Source organism: Callithrix jacchus, chromosome 20 (genome assembly GCF_049354715.1).
Source record: "Callithrix jacchus isolate 240 chromosome 20, calJac240_pri, whole genome shotgun sequence".
Classification (NCBI taxonomy): domain Eukaryota; kingdom Metazoa; phylum Chordata; class Mammalia; order Primates; family Cebidae; genus Callithrix; species Callithrix jacchus.
The window spans coordinates 41,967,274-41,993,648 of NC_133521.1; the positions used below are offsets into that span (position 1 = coordinate 41,967,274).

The following is a 26,375-nucleotide window of genomic DNA, read 5'->3' on the forward strand; positions in this document are numbered from 1 at the left end:
GGCTTTGCAAAGCTATTTTTGTTCATCTATAGGAACAAAATAGCCACCAGGTTGAAAACCTTAAGGGAATCTTTTTTTTTTTTTTTTTTTTTTTTTTTTTAAGATAGAGTTTCACTCTTGTCACCCAGGCTGAAGTGCAATGGTGTGATCTTGGCTCACTGCAACCTCTGTCTCCCGGGTTCAAGTGATTCTCCTGCCTCTGCCTCCCAAATAGCTGTGTTTACAGGCACCCACCATACCTGGCTAACTTTTGTTTTTCTGGTAGAGACGGGATTTTACCGTATTGACCAAGCTGGTCTTGAACTCCTGACCTCAGGTGATCCACCCACCTTGACCTCCCAAGGTGCTGGGATTAGAGGCATGAGCCACCAGGAATCATTTTTATCCAGGTAAGGCATGCAGAACCGGAGAGTTCTTGTCTGAGTTGTACCATGAATGGGTGCGAAGTGGCTACTTTGAAACAGACTTACTATACAACCCCTGAGCAGGAATGAAAATAAAAGCCGGAAATCCTGGGTTGCTCTGCAGTGTTCACAAAGGTGTTGGCATCTGGGGTGAGTGTCCTCCTTTCTCAGCAGGATTTCACGTGCCATATTTTGTTTTCATCTGAGAGGCAACATAAGCTGGGAGGAAAGGGCTGGCTGGGGCTGCAGAGGGGGCCAGGACAGATGTGTACCTGGGGGTCCCCATTATGACTACACCCTGAGCTGGGGCTGGGCCACAGGAGGGCAGAGTGAGCACTTTGGGAGGGGGAGGGAGCCCCTGGACTGGGAGAAATTCGAGGGCATCATTGGGGAGCAACTCCCAATTCCAGGCTCTTGGGTTCAGAACACCCCTGGAGGAGTAGGACAGACCCGGTTTGAATCCTGCCTCTGACACTTAACAGCTGCTTGCTCTTGGGCAAATGCTTTTCGGTTTTTTGTGCCTCAGTTTCCTCATCAGTAAAGGGGGTTTATAATAGCGGCATCCCCAGAGGGTGATACTGAAGGTTCAGTATGTGAGGACCTAGCACAGCACTGGCACACAGTCAGAGCTTTCTAAATGCTGCCTCCCTTGCTGTGAGCATGAATCAGACAGCCCAGGCTCTAAGCCTGCTGTCTCTGTATGGTGACTGTGTGCCTCGTTTCTTCACCTGTGCAATGGGGACAGCAGTGGTGCCTTCCGGGGAGGGCTGGAGGCGACTTTAGGTGATCCTCTGAGGGCAGTGCTCTTGCACATGCGGGGTGGCTGTTTCCGCACGTCTCCTCCTGTTAGCAGCTCTGTGAGTTGTTTGCGCTGGTCTTATCCAGAAATGACGAGGTTATCAAATCCCACACTTCACTGTTGCTTGTGGGTTTCTCGTTGTGTATCTGGAGCCTCAGCTGGACTGGAGTCCCTTAGGTTTCCTCTGCATCTGCTGAGTGTCTAACCTAACGCTGTAGAGATGGGGGGCATTCACTAAATCATCAGTGAGTGAATCAAGGGGGGCTGCAGGGGAAATGAAGGAAGAATGAGGTAACTACAGGACAAGAGGCTTCTCAGTCCACTGATTTCAAATAATAATAAAGGGAGCCAGGAGTCGTGGCCCACACCTGTAATCCTAGCACTTTGGGAGGCTGAGGTGGGCAGATCACCTGAGCTGAGGAGTTCAAGACCAGCCTGGGCAACAAGGCGAAACCCCATCTCTACTGAAAATACAAAAAATTAGGAGGCGTGGTGGCGGGCACCTGTAGTCCCAGCTACTTGGGAGGCTGAAGCAGAACTGATTGAGCCTGGGAGGTGGAGGTGGCATTGCCAGTGCTGAGCCGAGCCCACGCAGGTACGATCTCTGTTGAGAGATCACAGCACAGCCTTACACAAACAGGAAGGGCTGCCCCTACACCATGTAGGATCCCTGCTCTGCAGAACCCACCACACAAGGCTCACATGCAGAACAGCCAGTGAATGTGTGTTAAGCACTTAGAAGGGTGCCCAGGAAACCACCATCATCCTCATCTTCATCACAGCTTTCATTCCACCCAAAGAATATTTACTGAGTCTCTGCTGTGTGCCACATGCTGTTCTAGGATCCAGGGACACAGGTGAGAACAAATCCAAGTTCCTGTCCCTAGGAGAAAGGAAAACAGCAATCCACAGGTGCAAACCAATGAGTTCATAAATACCCAGTCCACAAATCCATGAATTCATAAATACCCAGTCCACAAACCAATGAGTTCATAAATACCCAGTCCACAAACCAATGAGTTCTTAAATACCCAGTCCACAAACCCACGAGTTCATAAATACCCAGTCCACAAATCCATGAGTTCATAAATACCCAGTCCACAAATCCACGAGTTCATAAATACCCAGTCCACAAATCCATGAGTTCATAAATACCCAGTCCACAAATCCACGAGTTCATAAATACCCAGTCCACAAATCCATGAGTTCATAAATACCCAGTCCACAAACCAATGAGTTCATAAATACCCAGTCCACAAATCCATGAGTTCATAAATACCCAGTCCACAAATCCACGAGTTCATAAATACCCAGTCCACAAATCCACGAGTTCATAAATACCCAGTCCATAAACCAATGAGTTCATAAATACCCAGTCCACAAACCAATGAGTTCTTAAATACCCAGTCCACAAACCCACGAGTTCATAAATACCCAGTCCACAAATCCATGAGTTCATAAATACCCAGTCCACAAATCCACGAGTTCATAAATACCCAGTCCACAAATCCACGAGTTCATAAATACCCAGTCCATAAACCAATGAGTTCATAAATACCCAGTCCACAAACCAATGAGTTCTTAAATACCCAGTCCACAAACCCACGAGTTCATAAATACCCAGTCCACAAATCCATGAGTTCATAAATACCCAGTCCACAAATCCACGAGTTCATAAATACCCAGTCCACAAATCCATGAGTTCATAAATACCCAGTCCACAAACCAATGAGTTCATAAATACCCAGTCCACAAATCCACGAGTTCATAAATACCCAGTCCACAAATCCACGAGTTCATAAATACCCAGTCCACAAATCCACGAGTTCATAAATACCCAGTCCACAAATCCACGAGTTCATAAATACCCAGTCCACAAATCCACGAGTTCATAAATACCCAGTCCACAAATCCACGAGTTCATAAATACCCAGTCCACAAATCCATGAGTTCATAAATACCCAGTCCATAAACCAATGAGTTCATAAATACCCAGTCCACAAACCAATGAGTTCTTAAATACCCAGTCCACAAACCCACGAGTTCATAAATACACAGTTCACCCAAGGGTGATCACAGGTGTGAAGCTCCACAAAGAGAGAGAGGAAGGGAGGGCTGTGTGAGCAGACCCAGAGGAGGTGAGAGCCAGGCAGATATGGCGTGTGTGTGGACAAAGAGCCAGTGCAAAGCCCACAGGTGGGACTGGGAGGCTGGAGAGAGAGAATGAACGAGGAGGGGAGTGCTGGAGGAGAGGTCAGAGAAGGGGAGGGGGTCAGAGAAGCCGATTCCAGCCCAACCTTTAGGCCAAGAACTTTGGCTGTTGACTTTTAAGGCATGGTGGACAGGAATAAACTGGAGCGTAAGCTGCTTATTTCTCTGAGAAAAAGTTCTTTCTCAGGATTCCAGAAAACACCCTCTGCTTAGAAGCCTCTGTGAGCGTCACCTTGCGTGACATAAAATATTTTTCAAAGCATGTAATCCTTTAATCTGGGCCTCTTGGTGAAATCAGGGCTTTATCACCCACGACCATCTGTTGTTTGAGCCACGCAGGAAAGAACTCGGGAGATGTGACTTCTCAGGCACTTATCCCTCTGTTCTCTCCAAATTCTGAGAACTGACATTTGAATTTTCCTCTGAGACAGGGGCGCATCTCACATTGATCTGTCTGCACACCCTCCCGTCTGGGGCTGCCATTAAGGAAGACAGGGGACTGGGAGGCGTTTGAGGTGGGTGAAAAGCATTTTGCTTCTGATCACCCAGTTCCATTAAATTTCATAAATGAGGCTTGATGGAAAAACAAGCTGGGCAGAAAAATAAGCCACCCTCTCCAACAACGCACGGTGCATTCTCAACCACCCTCCAAAGAGGCTGGGGCAGCTGTCATGTTAGATTAGGATTAAAAATGGCGGACCCCAACATGGGTCCAATTTAGTTAATTCTGCAGCAAGTGAACTAAGAGCTAATGGCGTGGGATTATACAGGGGTGAGGGAGACTGGGTGGAGAACGGGGTGATAAAAGGACTGATCAGTGCTCTGGTCTCCCTCTGTGTTTGGGGAAAACAACTCACCTCCGTAAGCCCTCGTCTCCATATCCATCGAATGCCAGCTTAGTGCTCATTTTCACTTTTCATGAATTTAGCTGCAAAGGTCTACAAGAGAGAAAACAGGGGTTCTCTGGGTGAAGCAGGGATGGGGAGGGGGACCAGGAGCCCCCTCCCCAGGCTTTCCTGCCACCCCTCCCACCCGCTAACCATTCCTGCTTTCTGCCCCTCATGCCCTCAGTCTCAGGCCCTGAGGCTCCCGGGGAGCAACTGAACACCTCTGCCTTGGTGATGCCACTGGTTCCCAGGGGCACCCAAACAGGACCCGTTCCTGGAGACCTGGTGCCCCCTGCAGGGCATTGGCGGCAGCACGTGCAGTTTGCAGCTACCTACTTAGGGACGCAGGAAGGACAGTGCACGCCCCCAGCCAGGCAGAGAAAGACACAGCCTCTGCCCTCAGTGTGGGATGGTGAAGAACTGTACTAAAAAAGAAGAACTGTACTAGACACATCCCGACTAGTCCAGGAAAGCTTCCCGAGGGAGGCATTTAAGCTGAGGACTGAAGGATGATTTGGCCAATAGAAGAGGGTGGGGAGCCCTCCATGCGGAGGAACAGCACGTGCGAATGATGATCGTGGCACTGTGCTAGACGCCATCCTGGATGGAGGCACTGCTCTGGGCGTAGACGCCATCTGGGTGTAGACTCCATCCTGAGTGTACGCGCCATCCTGGGGGTAGGTGCCATCGTGGGTGTTGGCGCCATCCTGGGTGTAAAGTCCATCCTGGGTGTAGGTGCCATCCTGGGTGTAGGCACTGCCCTGGGTGTAGACGCCATCTGGGTGTAGACTCCATCCTGGGTGTAGGCACTGCCCTGGGTGTAGACACAGGATGACCCAGGAGGGAGGTTCTATAGGGAGAAACTGACGCTTGCCCAAGGTCATACAGCAAGTGAGTGGCAGAGAGAATTTAAGCCCCCAGAGCTGGGATTTGAACCCGTGAACTGCAGAGTCCACTCTGGTTGCCCCCTCTGCTCTGCTGGATGAGACAAATGCAGTTGGAGGAAATGGTTTGAAGAGAGGAATGTGCTTGGAAGGTGTGAGGAGGAGGCAGGCAGTTTGCTGGCATATAAGGACAAGGAGAGTCAGGGGTGATGAGATGAGGCCAATGTATCCTATATCTAAATTATTAAATTGAAGCAGTAACCTGTACCCGGTTGGCACAGGCCTTGGAGGTTGAGTCGGGAGCTGGGACTTGGTCCCAAGTGTGCTGGGAAGCCCCTGGGGGCTTGGAGAACAAAGGCAACTGAATCCACAGCTGTCTTTCATAAAGCCTCTTGGGGGCTGCAGTTTGGAGAATGGATGGATTTGGAGGCAATGAGGCCAGGGAGGAGGCCACTGTGGAGGCCACTGTGGGGTCTTGGGCGTGGGGTGGCATTCATTTACAGAATGTGCCTGGCAGAGTGACAGATACCAAGTTTCCAGGGGCCGCCGTAACAAATGACCACAAACTGGGGTGGGAGGGGTGGTTGAACCAACAGAAATGAATTTCTCACAGTTCTGGGGCCAGAAGCCCAGCATCAGTTTCACTGGACTGCAATTAAGGGGTCAGCAGAGCCTCAGCCCTGCTCCAGAGGTTCCTTCCTTGCCAGTCCCTCTTCCGGTGGCTGCTGGTGGTCATGGTCATTCCTTGGTCTGTAGACGCCATCTCTGCCTCCATCTTCACATGACTTTCTTGTGTGCGTGTGTGTGCATGTGTGTGTGCGTGCGTGTGTGCCTGTGTGTTCGTGCGTGTGTGCGTGTGCATGTGTGTGCCTGTGTGCCTGTGTGCCTGTGTGTTCGTGCGCTTTTGTGTTCGTGTGTGTGTGCGTGTGTGTGTCTGTAATCTCCCTCTTCTCAGACACTTGTGACTGGATTTAGGGCCCACCCAGATAATGCAGGATTGTCTCCCTGTGTAAAGATCCTTAATCACGTCTGCAAAGACCCTTTTTCTTTTCGGATTTCGGATTCCAGGGAGCAGGGCCTGGTGTCTTTGGGGACCTTTATTCAGCCGACCATATGAGCATGAGGAGACACAGGAGACTTGAGGCCTTCCCTTGAGGGCGTCGCTCTCAGGTTACATTTGGTGGTGGATTTCTATTCAGACACCTAGCAACGGTGATGATGGGGGACATAGAAGTGGGGGTGGGGGGTGATGCCTACCCTGGTCTGGGAGGGCTGGCATTAAGGAAGCACCTCCCAGCTGAGAACGCTGATTGAGTTTTGGGGAATGGTCTATCTGGCAGACCTGAAGGAGCAGGCATTTGGCAGAGGGCGCAGCCTGGGCAAAGGACTGGAGGTGACGGTGCCCACAGTCATCAAAGCAGCTTCCGTAGTGTTTGTGCGGTTCTGTGAGTCAAGTCTAGATTAAGCCGGGGCTTGGAGGATGTGACCTCGCTCTGCATGGAAACTGTCTTTAAATTGAAGACATGGTAAAAAAAAAAAAAAAAAAAAAAAAATTGAACCAGTGCAGAAGAACGTACAATAGGAAGAAAGCTCCCTCAGCCTTTCCACCTCTTCTTCTCTCCAAAGGCAACTTTCATAATGGTTTTTTGTGTTACCTTGTGTATCCTTCCAGAAAGTTCCAAAAAATCCTATGCAAACATATACATATTCCATCTTCGTGCATTTTTAAAAACAGATGGGGCAGAGCGGACACGCTGTTCCTCACTGTGGCTTTGTTCATGAGCCACCACATCCTGGCAAGCCTTCATATACGGCACATTGAGTCTTATTTCATTTTCTGCCAACACCTTAGGGACAGCTTTTCATGGCTGTATACTATTCCAGTCTGCAGATATGCCCTTTGTACTTGGCCAGCACAAGGGGGCTAGATTTTGAATATGTTGGGGGAGGACAAGGGGGGACATAAGTAGGTTTTAGATGAAAGGAATAGTTTAGGCAAAGGCTAGGAGGTAGCCCAAGCCAGGGTGTTTTTTTTTCCCTGTTAATCTGTCTTGTCTCTAACTCTGTGTGTGTGTACATGAATGCACACAACTTGCTCACAACACGTCCCATTTTCATAGAAGCAGAACAGTGTTACTGGCGTGGATGGGGTCTGGTGTCAGGGGACCCAGGGCAGTTTGCCTGGTGGCTTAAATTTTCTATCTCACCTCTAAAATACTGATCTCATTGGTCACTCACCCATATTCCTATATGTTAGAGTACTATATGTGTGTGTGTGTATATATATATATATATATATTTTTTTTTTGAGACAGGGTCTTAATCTATTGCCCAGGCTGGAGTGTCATGGCTCCATCATAGCTCACTGCAGCCTCCACCTCCCAGGATCAAGCCATCCTCCCACCTCAGCCTCCTAAATAGCGGGGACTACAGGAGTGCGTGACCATGCCTGACTAATTTTTGTATTTTTTTTTCTTTTCTAGTAGAGAAGGGGGTTTCACTATGTTGGCCAGGCTGGTCTCAAACTTCTGAGCTCAAGTGATTTACCCACCTCGACTTCTGAAAGTGCTGGGATTATAGGTGTATGTGCCACAGCACCTGCCCCTATATCTTATTTTTAAACTTTTTATTAAAAGGTAATACTTCAAAGTACATAAATCCTAAGTGTTCAGCTCCATGAATTCCCACAAAGTAAACACACCATGTAACCAGCGCCCAGACCAAGAAACAGAACAGGGCCAGCCCCAGAGTCCCGGTGTTCCCAGCCAGTCACTGCCCATCCTGAGAGTTCCTGACTTCTCACACCAGACATCAGCCTGGCCTGTTCTGAGTTATAAATGTAAGTGGAATCCCACTGGGGTGCTCTCTTTGATCTGGGTTTTTTCCCCTTTATTATTTTGTTTGTGGGATGTATCGAAGTTGTCGAATGGATTTAATCATTCTGTGTATAATTTGTAAATTCTCAAAGCTCTATATAAACATATGGATTATAAGCAATCCACACATATGTACCTATACATATGTACATACAGACATATATGTATGCCTGTATTTACGCGTAGGTACCATATGTGTTATGTATTATATATAATCTCTCTCTCACTCAGGGTAGATGCTGAAGTGAATGTTCTCCAGCACACATACCAAGATTGGCTTATCCTTTTCTTTGGGCTTTCGCTTACTTCATGCGCCGTTATAAAGAGAAACACGGTATCTTCTGACCCTCTGGGCTGCCCTCCGAGGCTGGCTCTGCCTGCTCGCTGTTTCTCACGCGAAGAAACTCAGGCTCACAGAGGCCCCGCACGCTGTCCCGGGTGCACAGCTCCGGGAGGCGCCAGGACTCGAACGCGGGCCCCAGAGCCGCTGACGCTGCTCTCTCCCCGCAGGCCGAGGAAGCGGGAGCGCCCGGCGGCCCCCGGCAGCCCCGAGCGGACCGTTGCCCGCCGCCTCCGCGGACGCTGCCCCCTGGCGCTTGCCAGGCGGCGCGCTGCCAGGCGGACTCCGAGTGCCCGCGGCACCGGCGCTGCTGCTACAACGGATGCGCCTACGCCTGCCTGGAAGCCGTGCCGCCCCCGCCAGGTAGGTCCTGGGCCGGAGGGAGGGGGTTGGGCGGGGGGAACCGACCGGTAAACCGAACTGTCTCGCGTAGGGGAGAGCCCGACTGGGGGAAGGGTTAAAAAGGAGCTGGGCTTAAAGCTGGGCCACCTGGGCGGGCCTCTGGCGCTTCCACTGCGCACCTGTGAGCTGGGAGGGGCGCTCCTGGAGCAGACATAGCCCTGCTGTGCACCTGCTGTGTGTCCCACTGCTCGGGGGACCTGCGTTGTGGGAGACACCCTTCCAGAGAAAATGTCACCTCCTATGAAAATGGGGCCGGGGCCCGGACCCCAGCTGCCTCCAGGGAGCTACAGTCCGGCAAACACCCATTCCCGGGAAATTGCCCCCGATAGGAGAATGGGAGTGCAGTGGGATTTCTCATTTAAAAGATCCAGATTTGAGGCTTGTCTTTAAAATGTTGGACCTCGTTCTCTGGGCTGCCACCAGCTGGAACCTCAGGTGCCCCTGAATGAGGAGGTTTCCTCTAGCTTCCTACTCACCCCACCGGTTCACTGCAGTTTTCATGCCTGGCCCTGGGGTAGTTGAGGTGGGGTGTGTCACAGTGAGGAGCGGGCGCGTGGCTTCAGATCCACCGGCCACCTGTCACTTTCTTGAGTCTCCTCTCCTGTGCAGTGGGATGGATCACCTGAGGTCAGGAGTTCGAGACCAGCCTGGGCAACATGGTGAAACCCTGCCTCTACTGAAAATTCAAAAATTAGCCGGGCGTGGTGGTGTCCTGGGGGAGAAGCATTGTTCAGGGATTCTTCCTTGGCAGGACAGTTTCAGATCCCTTTCAGAGAGAAGGTTTGGGCAGGGAAGGAGGCGACCCCATGGGGGACAGTAAGTGGGGGACAGGTAGTTATTTCCTGGATGGGGCAAATATGCCCCTAAGTGGGTAGGATTTGGGGCAAGGAAGTTTTCTCCACCGTCAGCTCTGCTCAGGGTGATAAGAGCTGTTCGGACTGTACCTTCTGCAGGAGGCCTGGGTTCCCATGGGCCTTAATTAGGGAGGATGGCTCTGAAAAGGTGGCCCAGCCCCTCCTCCCAAGGCCGAGAGGAAAGTCAGAGATGCCAAGAATGACCACACTTTGTTTTCCTTGGGGTGAGGTCACAGCAATGACAAGGGACTCAGCGTACTTAATCATGATCATAAACACGGTCTGATACTGCTCATAAAAACAGCGACTGTTGGAGTACTGGCTCTTGGAGGACCTGGCCGCTGCTCCAGGCCAGGCAGCCTCCTACTCAGCCTTCATAAGAAAAACTGAATGTCGCCCCTCACGGTGGACAAGCACATAAAGGCAAATCAAAAAAGGTCCCCTTTCCTCGGGAATGTGAGCTGGCATAGGGATTCTAGCCTTGCTTGCTGCCTAGACCAGGTGCTTTTGAGCAGTGCACAGATGACGCAACTGAACATGGCATTCCTAACAGCCTTCCATACCTCATCTCACTTCATGCTCACACAGCCTGATGACTGTTATTAGCCCTCTGCCACAGGTGAAGCCCAGAGAAGCTGAATCATTTTCCCAAGGTCACACAGCAGGCAGAGTGGCAGTTTCCCATCCAGCAGTCTGACTGCAGAGAAGGGTTCATTGCCTTGGGCCATGAGTGTGAGGATGTGGGGCCCCTGCTCTAGTACCTGTGCCCATGTGTGGGGTCCTTCGTTCCCAGGAATATCCTCCCCGAGACACCCACATGGCTCACTTCCTCCCCTCTTCAGTCCTTTTTCCGGAGGCCACTTCGCAGGAAAGATTTGCCTCTCTAAATGACAGTCCCTCCTTGGCCACTCCCTACCCTCCACCCCTGTTTACTTTTTCTCCATAGCATAATCTGGAAGACTGTGCTTTTCTTATTTGTTCAGTGACTGTTCTCTCCCCACTTGAAGGTCGGCCCCACAGGGCACAGAATTTTGTCGGTTAAACGTGCACTGCTGTAACCCCAGCATTTAAAATGGTCTCTGGGCATGTAAGAGGTGCTCAGTAAATGCTGAATTATTCATTCATTCACTGGCCAGCAGGAGGAGCAATCATCTCACTAGTAAGAGCAACAACCATGATATCTAATACCAGACTTCACGATCTTGGCATATTGACATTTGGGGTTGGAGGAATCTCCTTGCTGGCCAGGGGAGGGGCACTGTCTTCGGTACTGCAGGGTGCTCGGCAGCCTCCCTGACCCCTCTCACTAGATGGCAGGAGCAACCCTACCCCAAGTTGTAACAACCTTCCTAAATGCTCTCTGGGGAACAAAATCACTCTGTATCGAGAACCACTGGTCTAACATAAGAGGAATGGCAGAGTAACATAAAAGGACTGAAGGGGGAGGAAGTGAGCCATGTGGGTGTCTCGGGGAGGATATTCCTGGGAACAAAGGACCCCACACATGGGCACAGGTGCTAGAGCAGGGGCCCGACATCCCCACACTCATGGCCCAAGGCAATGATCACTTCTCTGCAGTCAGACTGCTAGATGGGAAACTGCCACTCAGGCCCTGTTCCAGGCGCCTTACTGCTTCATTGCCATCTGGATCTGGGTCGCTCCAAAGAAGACCCAGCGACGAGGACTTGGGAACAGGTCATTTATCTGGGAGGTGATCCCAGGTAGTTCCAGCAAGGGCATGAAGAGCTGAGACTCTGGGGCCACCAGGCATTTAAGGGTCTTCAACTAGAGCGACCAGAAGTCCGGACCAAGTTTCACGATTCCAAACATTTGTTTAGTTCTCTGCTGCTCAGAAGCCTTTGATCAATGCAAAAGAGAATATGAGCAGCACATGTCACTATGTTTCCTACCTGAAAATGTTTCCTAACACGTGGTTGGATGTGATGGGAAGGGGGAGGAACCGAGAGGTTGGACACAGAGGCTGCGGAGCCATTGCGTCCTTCTCTTTCGGAGGTTACTGACTGCCGGCTCCTTTCTCCGCTGTTGTGGCTTCCGCTGTCTATAATCAGCAAGTTCTCTTTACAGAACACGCTAACCAGCGTTTTTACCGGTACCCATCAGTGTACTTTAAAAGACACTAGATAATTATTTTTCTATTCTCTTTATAAAGATAAATAGTAGTAGTTTTTATTTTTGTCTTATTTTGGAGTCAGATGAATGCAGAGGTCACAAGCAAATGTGATTCCTGAACTGTTTTATGTCTAACAGGCTTCAAGTTTTCTGCCTAGGCATGGTGGCTTACACCTGTAATCCCAGCACTTTGGGAGGCCAAAGCGGGAGGATTGTGTGAGGCCAGGAGTTCAGGACCAGCCTGGGGAACACAGGGAGACCCCCCACCTCCATCTCTACAAAAAAAATAATATTAGTAATAATAATCATAATCATTCATTTAAAAAGTTTTAAAATTACTTGTCGATACTTAAAAAACCAGAAGAATTCTGTTTGTAAAAATACAGACATATAGTCCAGGCACAGTGGCTCACTCCTCAAGAGGAGGTGCAGATCTCTTGAGGCCAGGAGTTCAAGACCAGCCTGGGCAACATGGGGAAGCCCCACCTTTACAAAAAATACAAAAATCAGCCAGTCATGGTGGCACATGCCTGTAATCCCAGCTACTGGGGAGGCTAAGGCAGGAGAATCACTTGAATCCGGGATACGAGGTTGCAGTGAGCCAAGATCACACCATTGCACTCCATCCTGGGTGACAGAGCGAGACTCCGTCTCAAAATAAATAAATAAGTAAATAAAGAAATAGAATACAATAAGAACTGACAGTAAGAAAGAAAATCAGTCTGGGAGCATTGGAAGCGGCTGGTCAGGGCTGACAGCGGCTGATTCATCCAGGCAGGAGGCACTCTCTGCTTTGCGCTGGCCCTGCCTGGTCTGCTGTCCTGTTTAATGTCATCTACCTGTCCCCTAGAAGCATTTGAGTTTTCAACTCCTGTGTTTGGAAGGCCTTCCGTAAACTGTGTGGGTGACTCTTTCTGCTAAAAATATATTAGCTTTACCTGGGTGATGGGATCACCCAGCACCAAACTTCAGTGACAGGGAATTTGTCCCGGCAAGAAACCTGCCGAGCAGGCTCTGTTGCTGCATACAGAGACCCATAAAAGGGATTAGCACAGAGGTGACGCTGAGGCAGTCAGGTAGCTCTGCTCGCAAAGCCATCTAGCGACCTGGCTTCCTTCCTTCTTGCCACTCAGCAGTCTGAGTGATGTCCTTGTCCACATGATCAGAATGGCTCCCAGCCTGCAGGAAATGGAATGAGGGAGGGAGGGGAGCAGAGAGCAGGGAGGGCAAGATGGGAAGTTGCATGCTCACTGCTGCTGACATCCTTGTAGTCAGAACCCTGCCATATGGCCACATGTAGCTGCAAGGGAGGCAGGGAAGGCTAGTCCCCAGCTTGGTGGCCCTGTGCCCAGCCCACAGTGAAAGGTTCTATCACTTTTTGCTTTTGCAAGGGGTGAAGGTATACCAGGAACCATAGTTATTTCTCCCACGGGGAGCCTCCATCCACCAAGCCTGGGCATTTCTCAGGTACCTGAGGAAGGCCTTGATCTGACCCTGTGTTTGTGTTAGTCCTAGACTGGCTGGTGCAGCCGAAACCTCGATGGCTTGGTGGCAATGGCTGGCTCCTGGATGGCCCTGAGGAGGTGTTGCAAGGTACGTGCCGGGTAAAGCCCAGACCCTACTTTCAAGCCTCAATCCCTGCTTCTCAGCCACTTCCAGAAAGCTGGCAGCACCAGGCTGGCTGTCCGTCATGGCAGGCCCTTCAGCCAAACACTCAGCCCTCTTTGATCCTCTCCACCCCAGCATGGAAGGGCTGATGTCTGGGGGCCTAACCAGAATCAAAGCCCAGTACTGAATAAGGGCTTTGACTCTTGGCAAGCCTGGGACCTCCTCCTGGATGGAGAATTGAAGGGGAGGGCTTTTGGGGTTAGTTTTCAAATTCCTAGGATTATAGGGGATTCACTGCTGTCTAATGATGAGGTCTCCCTTGGGGGTGGAGGATGTATCAGGAGGCAGGGGAAAGGAACAGCATGCCAGTCAGGAGGCCTGCAGAGCTGAGAGCATGTGCCCTTGCACACGTGAGGCTGTGCTTCTGACCCCACACCCATCTGTGTGTGACTGTGTCTGCTAGAGTGTGCAGCCATGTGTGCAACTGTGTGGCTGTCCTTGTGGCTATGGCTGAATATGTGTGTGTGTGCACATGCAAAGGTGTGTGCCTGTTGTAAGTGTGTACATGTGTGGGTGAATGTCTGTGTATGTGTGTGTGGATATGTGTGTACAGTATTTGTGTGTGGGGATGAATGTGTGCATATGCTTGTATATATTTGTGTGTCCAACTTGCATGTGTAAATGTGTGTATGCCTGTGCAGCTGTAGAGGTGTGTGTTTCAGGCTGGATAGGTGAACATGTCTATATGGATGTCACCGTGCTCGTGAGAGTGTTTGGGATCAGGTGACCTTGGACTGCCTGTGTTTGTGTGTGCGGGTGTGCATGTGTATCACGTGCCTCTGAGCGAGACCCAAGGCCTAGCCTGGAACCTGGGGTACAGAGGCGAGACGGCCTCTCTGTGTGGGGTGTGTTCCCTACACGTGCACTGGGGGTCAGCCTGCTAGACCCCAGTGTGTGTCTCTCCCACAGCAGAGGCGTGCAGCACCACGGAGGATGGGGCGGAGCCACTGCTCTGTCCCTCGGGCTATGAGTGCCACATCCTGAGCCCAGGTGACATGGCTGAGGGCATCCCCAACCGTGGGCAGTGCGTCAAGCAGCGCCGGCAAGCAGGTGAGTGTGGCACCCCCCGCCCCGTTCCCGGCCCCTGCCCTGGTCCCCGTCTCCCTGTGAGCGCCTCCCACTTCCATGGGCGACCTGCCCCAGGAAGCAGCCCCTGCAGCCGGGCCTGACAAGAGCTCGTCACATCTTCCCGCTGCCCGGCTGCTTCTCTCATGACCTCCACCCTTTCGCTGCCACACCAGCATGTAACAGAAGCTCTTGAGCCAGCGCACTGGCTGCAGACCCCAGCTCTGCACCTCCCAGCTGGGCGACACTGGGGTTAATTTCTTCCTATCTCTAAGCCTCAGTTTCCTCATGTGTAAAATGGGGCTGCTTCGTGCTGTTGTGGGGAGTAACTGAAATCGTGAATGCGAAGCTGTCGGGGCAGCCCTGGGCAATGGTGGGTGGTCGGTCAGCGCTGGATGTTTTATATCCGTGTATGTATAGACGGACCCCAGCTTTTGATGCCGACTTATGACTGACTTTACACTGGTGCAGAAGCGACAGGCATTCAGTAAAACCATACTTCCGGTTCCCGTCCGGCCATGCTGCTTTTTACTTTCGGTATGGCCATCAATACAGTACACGAGACAGTCAATATCTTATCATGGTATAGGCTTTGTGTTAGATGATTTTGCCCAGCTCCAGGCCAGTGTAAGTGTTCTGAGCACGTTTAAGGTAGTCTCAGCTAAGCTATGGCGTTCTGCAGGTTGGCTGTGTTCAGTGCATTTTGACTGAAGCTGGTTTCAGCCTGCAGGGGGCTTCACAGTACTTACCTCCATTGTAAGTCAGGAAGCATCTGAGTCTATTTTAAAGGCCCGTCTGTATCTGAAAACTGCATAGAATTAGAATTGTCTGAGAATCCTTAACCTCCCAGGACTTCTGCCTGACTCTTCAGTTCGACTCGATTTGTGTTGGTCCTGGGACACAAAGGCAATAAATCGATGAGTGAATGGCATTGTTTTCATTGGCGTAATTTTCCCAAGAAAAGGAGGGACAGCGGAGCAGCGATTCCCGGTGGCATCTAAAATCCTCCAACCCCACGCAAGGCAATAAAGATGAAAGGCTTGGGTGTGCTTTTGGCATGCAGTGTGGATGAAACGTATGGCAAGGAAGGAATCCAGGCCCTCAGGGTGTGCTCAGGTTCACCTTATCAAAGTCAAGGTCAATCAGACCGAGACCACACCAGGGGCCCCCCCACCCCCGCCCACTTCCGAATCTCAGAGCCCTCCTAGCTAAGGACAGAACCCTCAGACAAGGTTGGTGATAATGACAGTGACCCTGTTTGCCAAAAGTGTACTAGGGGTACAAAACCCCCAGTATAAAATCCTCCTTTTTTTTCTGATTTGAGAATTTACTTACCTGAAGTGTTTCAAGAGAGGCATAGACAAAAAATTTAAAATGTTGAGAATCCTGGAATCCTAAACTTTGAAGAAATTATCTACAAAGGGCTTTGAAGCAAAGAGATGGCTTTTTGGTTTGCTCTGCGTTCCACTTGCTATTTGCAGGGCTGTGTTTGGGGTTCGGGGGTGGCTTCTCCAGCCAGATCGTCTGAGTTCCCACAGCTACTCATCCCCTTACCGCTGTGGGCAGCAAATACCCTAACCTTCTCAGGCCTCATTTGCTTTATCTGTCAAATGGGTTAATAAGACTTAAGCTGCTTCACAGCACTCTTTGAGGAGTGAGTTAATCTGTGTAGACGGTGTCTATTGCTTCACAAGCACAGAACACAATCTTCACTGTTCCATCGCTGCTTGTCTCTAGATACTTGATCCCATGGTGGGTGGGTGGGGTGTATGGTCCTTTGGATATAAAAACCCCAAGGGCTGGCCAGCCTGTCTGAGGCTGCTGGAGTGTGGAAGGGATTGCCTTTTTTTTTTCTTTTCTTTTTCTTTTCTTTCTTTTTTTTTTTTTTTTTTTTTTGAGATAGAGTCTTACTCTGTCACCCAGGCTGGGGTGCAATGGCACGATCTCAGCTCACTGCAACCTCTGCCTCCTGGGTTCAAGCAATTCCCCTGCCTCAGCCTCCCAAGCTGGGACTACAGGCATGTGCTGCCATGCCTGCCTAGTTTTTTGTATTTTTAGTAGAGACGGGGTTTCACCATGTTGGCCAGGATGGTCTCCATCTCCTGACCTTGTGATCCACCCCCCTTGGCCTCCCAAAGTGCTGGGATTACAGGCGTGAGCCCCCATGCCCGGCGAATAGCCTTTTCATTTTCTTTTTTCTTTTTTTTTTTGCTTTTGAGACAGAGTCTCGCTTTGTCACCCAGGCTGGAGTGCAATGGTGCGATCTTGGCTCACTGCAACCTCCACTTCCCAGGTTCAAGCAATTCTCCTGCCTCAGCCTCCCAAGTAGCTGGAACTGCAGGTACCCACCACCACGCCCAGCTGATTTTTGTATTTTTAGTAAAGACAGGATTTCACCATATTGACCAGGCTGGTCTCGAACTCCTGACCTTGTGATCCTCCTGCCTTGGCCTCCCAAAGTGCTGGGATTACACGCGTGAGCCACTGCGCCCCGCCAGGGATAGCCTTTTCTAAAAGAGAGCTGTGGGGTGAGTTACGAGTTCTGAGTTCCTTGGACTATAATAATGACGGCGTAATAGGAAAGCCGTGGGCACTTGTCTTTTGCAACTGCTTGTCTTTTCACCCCGCTCTCTGATCTGTAAGACCAAGGTCAAACCAAGTCAAACTAGTTCTTAAGGGTTCAAACCAATTCAAAAAGTTCCCATTTCAAGACAGAGGTAAGCAAAGAGAGCCAGTCATTCCACGACGAGCCCACCAACGATGCTTCTGCTCACGTGCGCCTTTTGAGTGTTCTCTGTAAATTAAGCTTTGCTGCAAGCCTGCAAACGGAGTAGAACCAGGAGGCAGCACTGCATAGAGAGAAGATCAACGCCTGTAACGGTCTTCCTCGGTGGCCTCGAGCAGGTCACCCAACCTCTCCTAGCCTCAGTTTCTTCATCTGTAAAATAGAGATGGTGATGGTAACCATAGTGACTACTTCATGGGGTACTTACGGAGCTTGAGTGAGAAAAAACACCTATGAAGTGCATAGAATAGCACCTGGCCCACAGTAGGTCCTCAGTGAATGTGTGCCACTGTCACTCTGTCTTAGGAAAGGGAGGCTATGAGTTCAGGAATTCACCCAAAAGATGCAGAGCTGGAATTCCAAGCCTGTTCACCAGCCTCAGAGCCTGTGTGTGTGTGTGTGTGTGTGTCTGTGTGTGTGTGTGTCTGTGTCTGTGTGTGTGTGTCTGTGTGTGTGTGTCTGTGTGTGTGTGTGTGTGTCTGTGTGTGTGTGTGTCTGTGTGTGTGTCTGTGTGTGTGTGTGTGTCTGTGTGTGTGTGTGTCTGTGTGTGTGTGTGTGTGTCTGTGTGCATGTGCTTCCCCTCCCATAGGAATGATTTGAGCCTTCGAAGTGGTAATGTAAGTGGAATTCCCCCAGCCTTGTTCTCAGGGGGCTGACACCTAGCAATAATTACTCGTAATTTATTGTAATTATACATACCTTCAAAAACATTTTGAATTCCAGCAACTTCCCTTGGAGCAAAAACCTCAGGGGAGGAGTGGGCCCCTCTCATCCCAGCCTTAACAAAGGAAGAAGCTTTTTTATTGCATATTAGAGATAATTTTAGATTTACAAAAACGTTGCAAAAGTACTACCTTGAACCCTCTACCCAGATTTACTAATTGATAAAAAACTATTGTTACAATTGCTTTAATGCTCTCTACGTATGTATTTTTCTGGACCATTTGAGAGTAAGTGACAGATCTTGTGCCCACACATAAGATGCCAGCCTCCCCTGAGAGAGGCTTCTAGAGGGCACCAGTGGTCCTTCAAGTTTGACCGTCCGGCAGCTGGAACCAGGTATTTGAGGGGTTCATGTTTTATGAAAGAGAAAAATGAACATTGACACATATAGTAAATCTGGTTTTTCAGAGTGGGGTCAGGGAAAATTGGTACCTTTTTCTAAGTAGGTTTGAGGTCACACCGAAGCTGAGCTGTGGGGGCTGGCCCCTGTTTGTCCTGGCCAAGATACTGCTTTAGAAGAATGAAGTGGGGCTCGTCCAGCCTTGAGTGGGAGGAGACCTGAGGCAAGTGATGAGTAACTACTTTTGGTAATAAACTATAAATAATTATATTTGGCCTGAGGAGGGGGTCCAGGGTCCACATTTACCTCTGTCTCTTTGTGATGTTATGAACCAGAATTCATCCCCATGTAAAAGGGGAGCAGGGATGTTTCAGGGAGCTCCCCCAGACTACAAAAACCCTAGCCGTTTGCTTTGGAAAATAGTTATTGCTGCAGATGCTGATCAGCTGCCCACCCGAGGGCCTGGAGCGTCTCTGTGGGGTGTTATCACCCAATAAATGTCAGAGCTGGTCCCAAACACCCTGATGGTTTTTAGTATAACCATAGAACAAAAGAAAAAGTAGTATAATCATACACGTGATTAATCGACCCATAGCAGAGAAGATGGCGCTGATCACCAGGATGGAGAAGTGAGCTAAATTGGGAGAGATTGCCATGTTAAAACATCCACATGTCCTGGCCACATTCTCGTCGAAAATGCTTTCCTGCCACCGTGGAAACAGGTGGAGGTCAGCAATACACAGCAGTGGGAGTTATGAAGCGGGGACTCACAGCTCGTCGTGTATGAATTTGCCAGCGGTTGACCACCGTCTACACACAAAGATAGCATTTTCTTTTCTTTTTTTTTTTTTTTTTGAGACGGAGTTTCGCTCTTGTTACCCAGGCTGGAGTGCAATGGCGCGATCTTGGCTCATCGCAACCTCCGCCTCCTGGGTTCAGGCAATTCTCCTGCCTCAGCCTCCTGAGTAGCTGGGATTACAGGCACGCGCCACCATGCAGCTAATTTTTTGTATTTTTAGTAGAAAGGGGGTTTCACCATGTTGACCAGGATGGTCTCGATCTGTTGACCTTGTGATCCAGCCGCCTCGGCCTCCCAAAGTGCTGGGATTACAGGTTTGAGCCATCGCGCCCGGCCAAAGATAGCATTTTCATATGGCTCCTCCTCATACTGCATACATATGTTTTAAATGAAACAGTTTCTTTTAATCCTCACAATAACTTTGAGAGGTACTAATATTGTGCCTATTTTCAGGTGAGGAAACTGAGGCTCAAAGACAATGAGTGAGGATTCATACTCAGGTTACTTTGTCATTTGCGGTAATGAAATCTGAGTCTTGGGCAGACTCAAAAGAGCGCCATCTCTTCCCCATGCGAACGTATTCTGTAATGACATCTACTCAACAGGGTGTGGAAATTTGGCTTCCAGTTCATCTGTTAAGACAGTGGTTCTAGCTGGGCGTGGTGATTCACGCCTGTAATCCCAGCACTTCGGGAGGCTGAGGCGAGTGGATCACCTGAGATCAGGAGTTCAAGACCAGCCTGGCCAACATACGGTGAAATGCCATCTCTACTAAAAATACAAAATTAGCCAGGTGTGGTGGTGCATGCCTGTAATCCCAGCTACTTGGGAGGCTGAGGCAGGAGAATCGCTTGAACCCGGGAGGCAGAGGTTGCAGTGAGCTGAGGTTGCACAACTGCACTTCAGCCTGGGTGACAGAGCAAGACTTCATTTAAAAAAAAAAAAAAAAAGGCAGCTGTTCTGAAACTTTTTGCTCTCAAGCCCTCTTTACTCTCGCAGATGTTGAGGAGACTTTCCTTTATGGGTTGGTGGCTCTGGATATCATTAGAAACTAGAGCTGAGACATGAAAAACGCTCACGTAGCCTCTGAACAATTCCATTGCACACTAGTGAGAGGGTGAGAGTGAAAAACACAGGTAAGTCCTCAGTATTACTATGGAAACAGCTTTGGCCTTCCAAACTCCTGAAAAAAGTTTTTTTCCTCTCACTTGTTTTCCAGATGGGCGAATCCTGAGACACAAATTTTACAAAGAATATCCAGGTAAAAGAAGAAACTGTTCTTTCTTTGCAGGGGGCACAAAAAGAGGCAATGACTGTTTCTTATGTGAAGAAAAGGATAAATAAAAGCCTAGGACTGAGATATAGGAAACAAAATGGGACCTGGGGTTAAGAAATAAAGTAGGGCCAGGCGCGGTGGCTCACGCCTGTAATCCCAGCACCTTGGGAGGCTGAGGTGGGTGGACACGAGGTCAGGAGTTCAAGATCATCCTGGCAAACACAGTGAAACCCCATCTCTACTAAAAATACAAAAAATTATCCGGGCATGGTGGCATGTACCTGTAATCCCAGCTACTCAGGAGGCTGAGGCAGGAGAATTGCTTGAATCTGGGAAGTGGAGGTTGCAGTGAACTGAGATTGTACCACTGCACTCCAGCCTGGGTGACAGAGCAAGACTCTGTCAAAAAAAGAGAAAAGAAAAAAAGAAGTAAATAAAGTAGAAGACCTGTGGTCTGATGGTGGGCATAGAGCCCTGAGTCACAGAGGGGCTTATGGAAAACATGACCTCATGCCTGAAACTGCTCATATTTAAGCCTCTGCTTTTTTAATTCAGAGAATTGGAAAACATGGCTGATATCACTCTTCCATTCATGTCTAATCATCCATCCATCCATCTTTCCATCTATTCTTTCATTCATTTATTCATCCCTTCATCCATCCATCTACCATCATCCATCCATCCACTCATTCATCGATTCATATATCCCTCTATTCTTTCATCCATTCCTTTCTCTATCAGTCTATTCATTCTGTCCATCCACCACATGTTCATCTGTCCTTTCATCCATCCATATATTCTTTTACCCACCTCTTTATTCCTTCATCCATCCATCCTTTCATTCAGTCATCTATTCACCCATCATCCATCCATCCATCCATCCATTCATCTATCCATCCATCCATTCATATATACATCCTTTCATCCATTTATCTATCTGTTCTTTCATCCATCCATTCATCCATCCACCCATTTATATATATATTTTGAGATGGACTGTCACTCTGTTGCCCAGGTTGGACTGCAGTGGAGCACTATTGGCTTACTGCAAGCTCCACCTCCCAGGTTCAAGCGATTCTCCTTTCTGAGTCTCCCGAGTAGCTGGAATTACAGGGACCCACCACCACACCTGGTTAATTTTTGTATTTTTAGTAGAGACAAGGTTTCACCATGTTGGCCAGGCTGGTCTCAAACTCCTGACCTCAGCTGATCTGCCTGCCTCAGCCTCCCAAAGTGCTGGGAGTACAAGCATGAGCCATCACACTCGGCCCCATCTACTCATCTGTCTGTCTATTCATCTAACCATCCACACATCCATCTACCCACCCATCTATCTATCCACTCACCCACCATCCATCCATCCATCTATTCATTTACTCATTCATCCATTTATATATTCATCTATTCTTTCATCCATTTATCTATTTTTTCATCTATCCATCCATTCCTATATCAATTTATCCACTATTCATTCTTCTATCCACCTATATCTATCCATCTGTTTAGTCATCTATCTTTTCATCTACCCATCTGTCTAGTCTTTTATTCACCCCTCTATTCCTTTATCCCTTCATCCAACCATCCTTTCATCCACTTATCTATTCACCCATCCATTCATTCACCCAACCATCCACCCATCCATCTGTCCATTCATCCATTCATGCACATATCCTTGCATTCATTCATCTATCTCTTCTTTCATCCATCTATCTATCCATCTACCCATCCATCTATCGATTCATCCATTCGCCCATCTATCCATTCACCCATCCACCCCTCTAACCATTAATCCATCCACCCATATATTCATCTATTCAGCCATCCAGCCAGCCATCTATCCATCTATCTATCTATCCATCATCCATCCACCCATCCATTCATTTATCTACCCACCTACCCATTTATTCATCCATTTATCTACCCATGTATCCATCTATCCACCCACCCAAATATCTATGCATCCAGCCAGTTATGCAACCAGTCATCATCCAATCCATCCATCCCTCATTTATCCATTCACCCACCCATCTATTCATTCTCCCATCCATCCAACATGAAAGCTCAGCCTAAAGAATAATATAGTGGCTGGCAGAATGGCACGTGTGAAGCTCTTGAGGTCGGAAGCAATTTGGCCATCCCCAAAGCTGGAGTGTGTGGTGAGCCACAGAGAGTGGTGGGAGGTGAGGCCAGAAACATAGACAGAGCTGGTGACAGTATCTGGGGGGGCTGGAGAGGGAGGAGAGGCATTGCAGGTGCACCTGAGTGACCTCAGTTGGGGAAGGGAGGAGAGGGCCAGGTTACCAGGCTTCATTTGGCGGTTGCTGGTGAGCCACTGGGTGACATTAGGGCAAGAATAGATACATCTGCCCTGAAAAGCCATGTTCTTTTCACAGAAGGTGACTCAAAGAATGTGGCAGAACCTGGAAGGGGACAACAGAGGCACTTTTAATAAAGCAACGACAGGCAGGTGAGTGGGAGGAGAGCAAGAGTCAGTGGCCAGGGTAAAGGTGGGCTGCCAGGTGTCCTGGCAGCTGTCACCACCAGATTGAGCAGCAGAAGGGTGAGAGTAGGGCATTCCCTACTGGTAGAATTGAAATTCCCTTCTGCAGTAAGTTCCCATCTAACGTCAGTAGGTTTTTGGAAATGGACTTTAAATGCAGCGATGTACTGTATGCACTGTATGCCATAGGCGCTTAACTCATTTGTCTGTTTGTTTAAAAGAGAGGGACTCACTTTGTCACCCAGGTGGGTGTGCACTGGCACAGTCATAGTTCACTGTGGCCTCAGACTCGTGGGCTCAAGTCATCTTCCACCTCAGCCTCAGCCCCAGTAGCTGGGACTGCAGACATACACCACTGTTGCCAGCTAATATTTTGGATTTTTTGTAGAGACAGGTTCTCACTATGTTCCCCAGGCTGGTCTTGAACTCTTGGCCTCAAGTAGTCCTCCCACTTTAGCCTCCCAAAATGCTGGGATTGCAGGCATAAGTCACTGTGCCTGGCCTTAACTCTTGTTTATGTCAGTTAGCCTGTGGTCAAATTGTTTTTGTCACATAGTAGATCATTTTGCTTAAAGTTGCAGTTTCCTAGAAGCTATCCATGATGTTAAATAAGGGCCTACTGCAATTTCAAGGCAGGAACATAGGAGAACCTTGCGTGCGATCAGCAGCGGAAGCAATTCTGTATCCCTCTGAATCCAAACCCAAGACTAGACCAGATCACAACTCTCCATTCCTTTGTCTCTATGTCTCCAGAAAGTCTTGTCTGTCTCTTCTCACTTCTGTTAGACAATTCCATTGGGTGCCAACTATCTGATAGGCAGGGTTCCGGCCTCTCGGTTTCTCAGTGGTGGTGCATGCCAGGGTGGTCTGGTGTGCAAATCCCACAGAGCCCCTGCTCTCAAGGAGGCCCCGTCCTGGTAGGATAAGGCTACATGAGTCAACAGATCAATCAGTTTAAAGGTGTGGAGAAGAAGTAAACAGGTAACGTGAGGCAGAGTCCCTGGGCAGGGCGGGGGCGGGGGCAGGGCTGCTTCATTTGGGGTCAGGGAAGACCCTGTAGGGGTTGACATCTGAGTCAAGATCCGAGGTAAGAAGGTGCTGTGTGGGGAAGGCCTGGAGGATAGGTGCCCTGAAGGAAGGAGTTGGAAGAATGAAAGTCCCAAGACGGGAGGGACGCTGGCTTTGGGGAGCTAAAGGAAGGCCCCTGGGGTGGAGACAGGAAGGTGGCAGGGAGGCTGGGTGCAGAGGGGGCTGCAGGTGAGGCACAGGCTTGCTCTCAGGTGCCCTCAAGGTGAGATGCAGGTGCATGCAAAGGGCTATGGAGTGCAGCCCCCTAAACCCAAAAATCCGCCCAGCCCCTGTGAGTGCTGCAGAGCCACAGAGGGCAGAGAGGAGCCCTCAGAAGCAGGTGACAGCCTCCCAGGACGTCCTTGAAAAGTGCAGGTTGGATTTCAGATTCCAGAGTCCTCCAGGAAAATGTGGAGCCTGTAGGGATTGATGCCAGCATGTCTATTACCTGCTGATGACAGGAGCTGTCCCTGGAGTGGGTCAGATACAGCTGAGGACTGAGCTTCTAACAGGGAAAGAGGAGACTGGCGGATGAGGACGAGACCTTGAGAGACAGTTTAGGATGGTTTAGAAGTCAAGGCTTTTGGCCGGGCACAGTGGCTCCCGTCTGTAATCCCAATATTTTGGGATGCTGAGGTGGGCAGATGGTATGACCCTAGGGGTTTGAGTCCAGCCTGACCTGGCCAACATGGCAAAACCCATCTCTGCAAGAAATACAAAATTACCCAGGCATGTTCGCGTGCACCTGTGGTCCCAGCTACTTGGGAGGCTGTGATGGGAGGATCACCTGAGCCGAGGGAGGTCAAGGCTGCAGTGAGCCATGTTTGCACCATTGCACTCCAGCCTGGGTGACAGAGTAAGACTCCGTCTCAAGAGAAAATAAAATTCAGCCTTTGGAGCAAACTAGGCCTGGGTGTCAGTTCTTGCTCCACCACTGTGTGCCCTTAAGCAAATAATTCCAACTCTCTGAGCCTCAGTTTCCTAATCTATAAAATGGGACTGGTGGGAAGGGAGGAGTTAGGAACTGCATAAAATGATGCCCATGAAGGACTTCACGTGAGCTAAGAATTGGGTCTCCTCAGAAACTGGCATCCTCCTGGTGTTACTGGTGGCAGCGGCGGCGGCGGTGGTGGCGGGGGATGACAGATTTGTGACTCTGTGGTCTGCCCTGCAGTGGTTCATTCTCGTTCTTCTTTGCTTCCTTTTCAGCTGGGTTGCAAGAACATTTCTCCACACTTTCTGCTAAGCCTTGGAAATAGTTGGGAAAAGTAGTTTGACCCTCAACGTTCACATTCAGCTCAGCAGAGCAAGACCCCAGAGATGTTTAGAAACAGGACACCTGGCCGTCAATCCCAGCTTGGGCCAGCCTGGCTGGGCGACTCTGTGGGAGGCACTTAGCAGCTCTAGGTCCCTGTTTTGCCATCCTGGGAGCAAAGCCCTGCATTTCCAGGAGACTTGTGCCCAGGGAAGAAGCCACCGCCCATGCACGCATTTTTGAAGCCCCTTTCTAAGACAAGTTTCAGCATCTTGGTATTTTTGGCAGATTTCTCCCAAGTCTGGCTCTGGGAGGTATGTACACATCCCAAATGTTTCCAAAATAAATGCATCCATCAGGAAATGGAAATGAACTCGTTTCAGATTCCAGAGTCTACTCATGTGTGATGGATGTGTGATTCCTAGTTTTAGCACCTGATCATCTTCAATTGGATGTGGTGAGGCCCACATGTTAGCAGAAGGTGGGAGGAGGCCACACAACAATAGAAACAGCCAAATGAGATGCTGGGTCTCCGGTGTTTTGCGATACTTTGTCTCTGTTTAATTCAGGGGTGGGAGGCAGCTCGGGTGTAGCTGGGATGAGGTGTCAGCTCGGCTCTTCTCCTGGAGCCCAGGAGCATCCAGGCAACATGCCTCCTCCCTGTGTTAGCCGAGAGCACCTGAAGCAGACCCTGGGAGGGGGTTTGTTGAAAGTGATTCATTAGGGAGGTTCCTGGGAAAAACTGGCAGGGGAGTGGGAAGTGGAACTGGAAGAGACAGTCAGACGAGGGCGAGGTATCCAGCGTCCATGGGGGGCTCCTTTGGTGCGTTCCCTCTGGGGGTCTTGGAGGAAGCCTGAGTTCCACCAGGGCTGGTTCCAGAGCTGTGCAGCCTATACTGTCATTCAGAAGGACCCTGCGCTTCGTTTAATGATCTGCTGTCACCGTTTAAAAATTCTTAGTCATTGTTGACCAAGGGGTCTGCTTGTTCGTTTTGTAAATTATGTCCGTAGTCCTGAGCCACACTGTGGAGCCGGCCCCACTGGGGCTGGGTGACGACGCTGGAACCCAAGTATCCATAACGCTTCTGGCACCCATCAGTGAGCGGCGA

The 26,375-nt window shown here is 49.6% G+C and overlaps 1 protein-coding gene and 1 long non-coding RNA gene across 4 annotated transcripts in view; one reads left to right on the forward strand and one right to left on the reverse strand.

Annotated features, from left to right (window-relative positions):
- The window catches only part of WFDC1 (WAP four-disulfide core domain 1), a 39,733-nt gene extending 14,090 nt beyond the window's left edge, over window positions 1-25,643 (forward strand). Inside the window, exons 2-8 of one of the 3 annotated variants that reach the window (XR_013530236.1) lie at window positions 8,572-8,764; window positions 13,297-13,380; window positions 14,365-14,505; window positions 18,475-18,591; window positions 20,387-20,428; window positions 22,837-22,910; window positions 25,221-25,643. Coding sequence is in view for 2 of the 3 variants with exons in the window: in XM_002761215.5 (XP_002761261.3) it covers window positions 8,572-8,764; window positions 13,297-13,380; window positions 14,365-14,505; window positions 20,387-20,428; window positions 22,837-22,892 (516 nt within the window). In the remaining variant the exon portion in view is untranslated. The remainder of the gene's footprint in view (window positions 1-8,571; window positions 8,765-13,296; window positions 13,381-14,364; window positions 14,506-18,474; window positions 18,592-20,386; window positions 20,429-22,836; window positions 22,911-25,220) is intronic. The other 2 variants (XM_002761215.5, XM_008986308.4) reach the window with 2 other exon arrangements.
- Window positions 1,128-8,652, reverse strand: LOC118149689 (uncharacterized). The gene is made up of 3 exons (XR_004737286.3): window positions 8,330-8,652; window positions 4,272-4,352; window positions 1,128-1,415 (listed from the first exon to the last, which is right to left on the reverse strand). It is a non-coding gene; the product is annotated as an uncharacterized LOC118149689 (long non-coding RNA).
- Window positions 25,644-26,375: the final 732 nt, after the last annotated feature.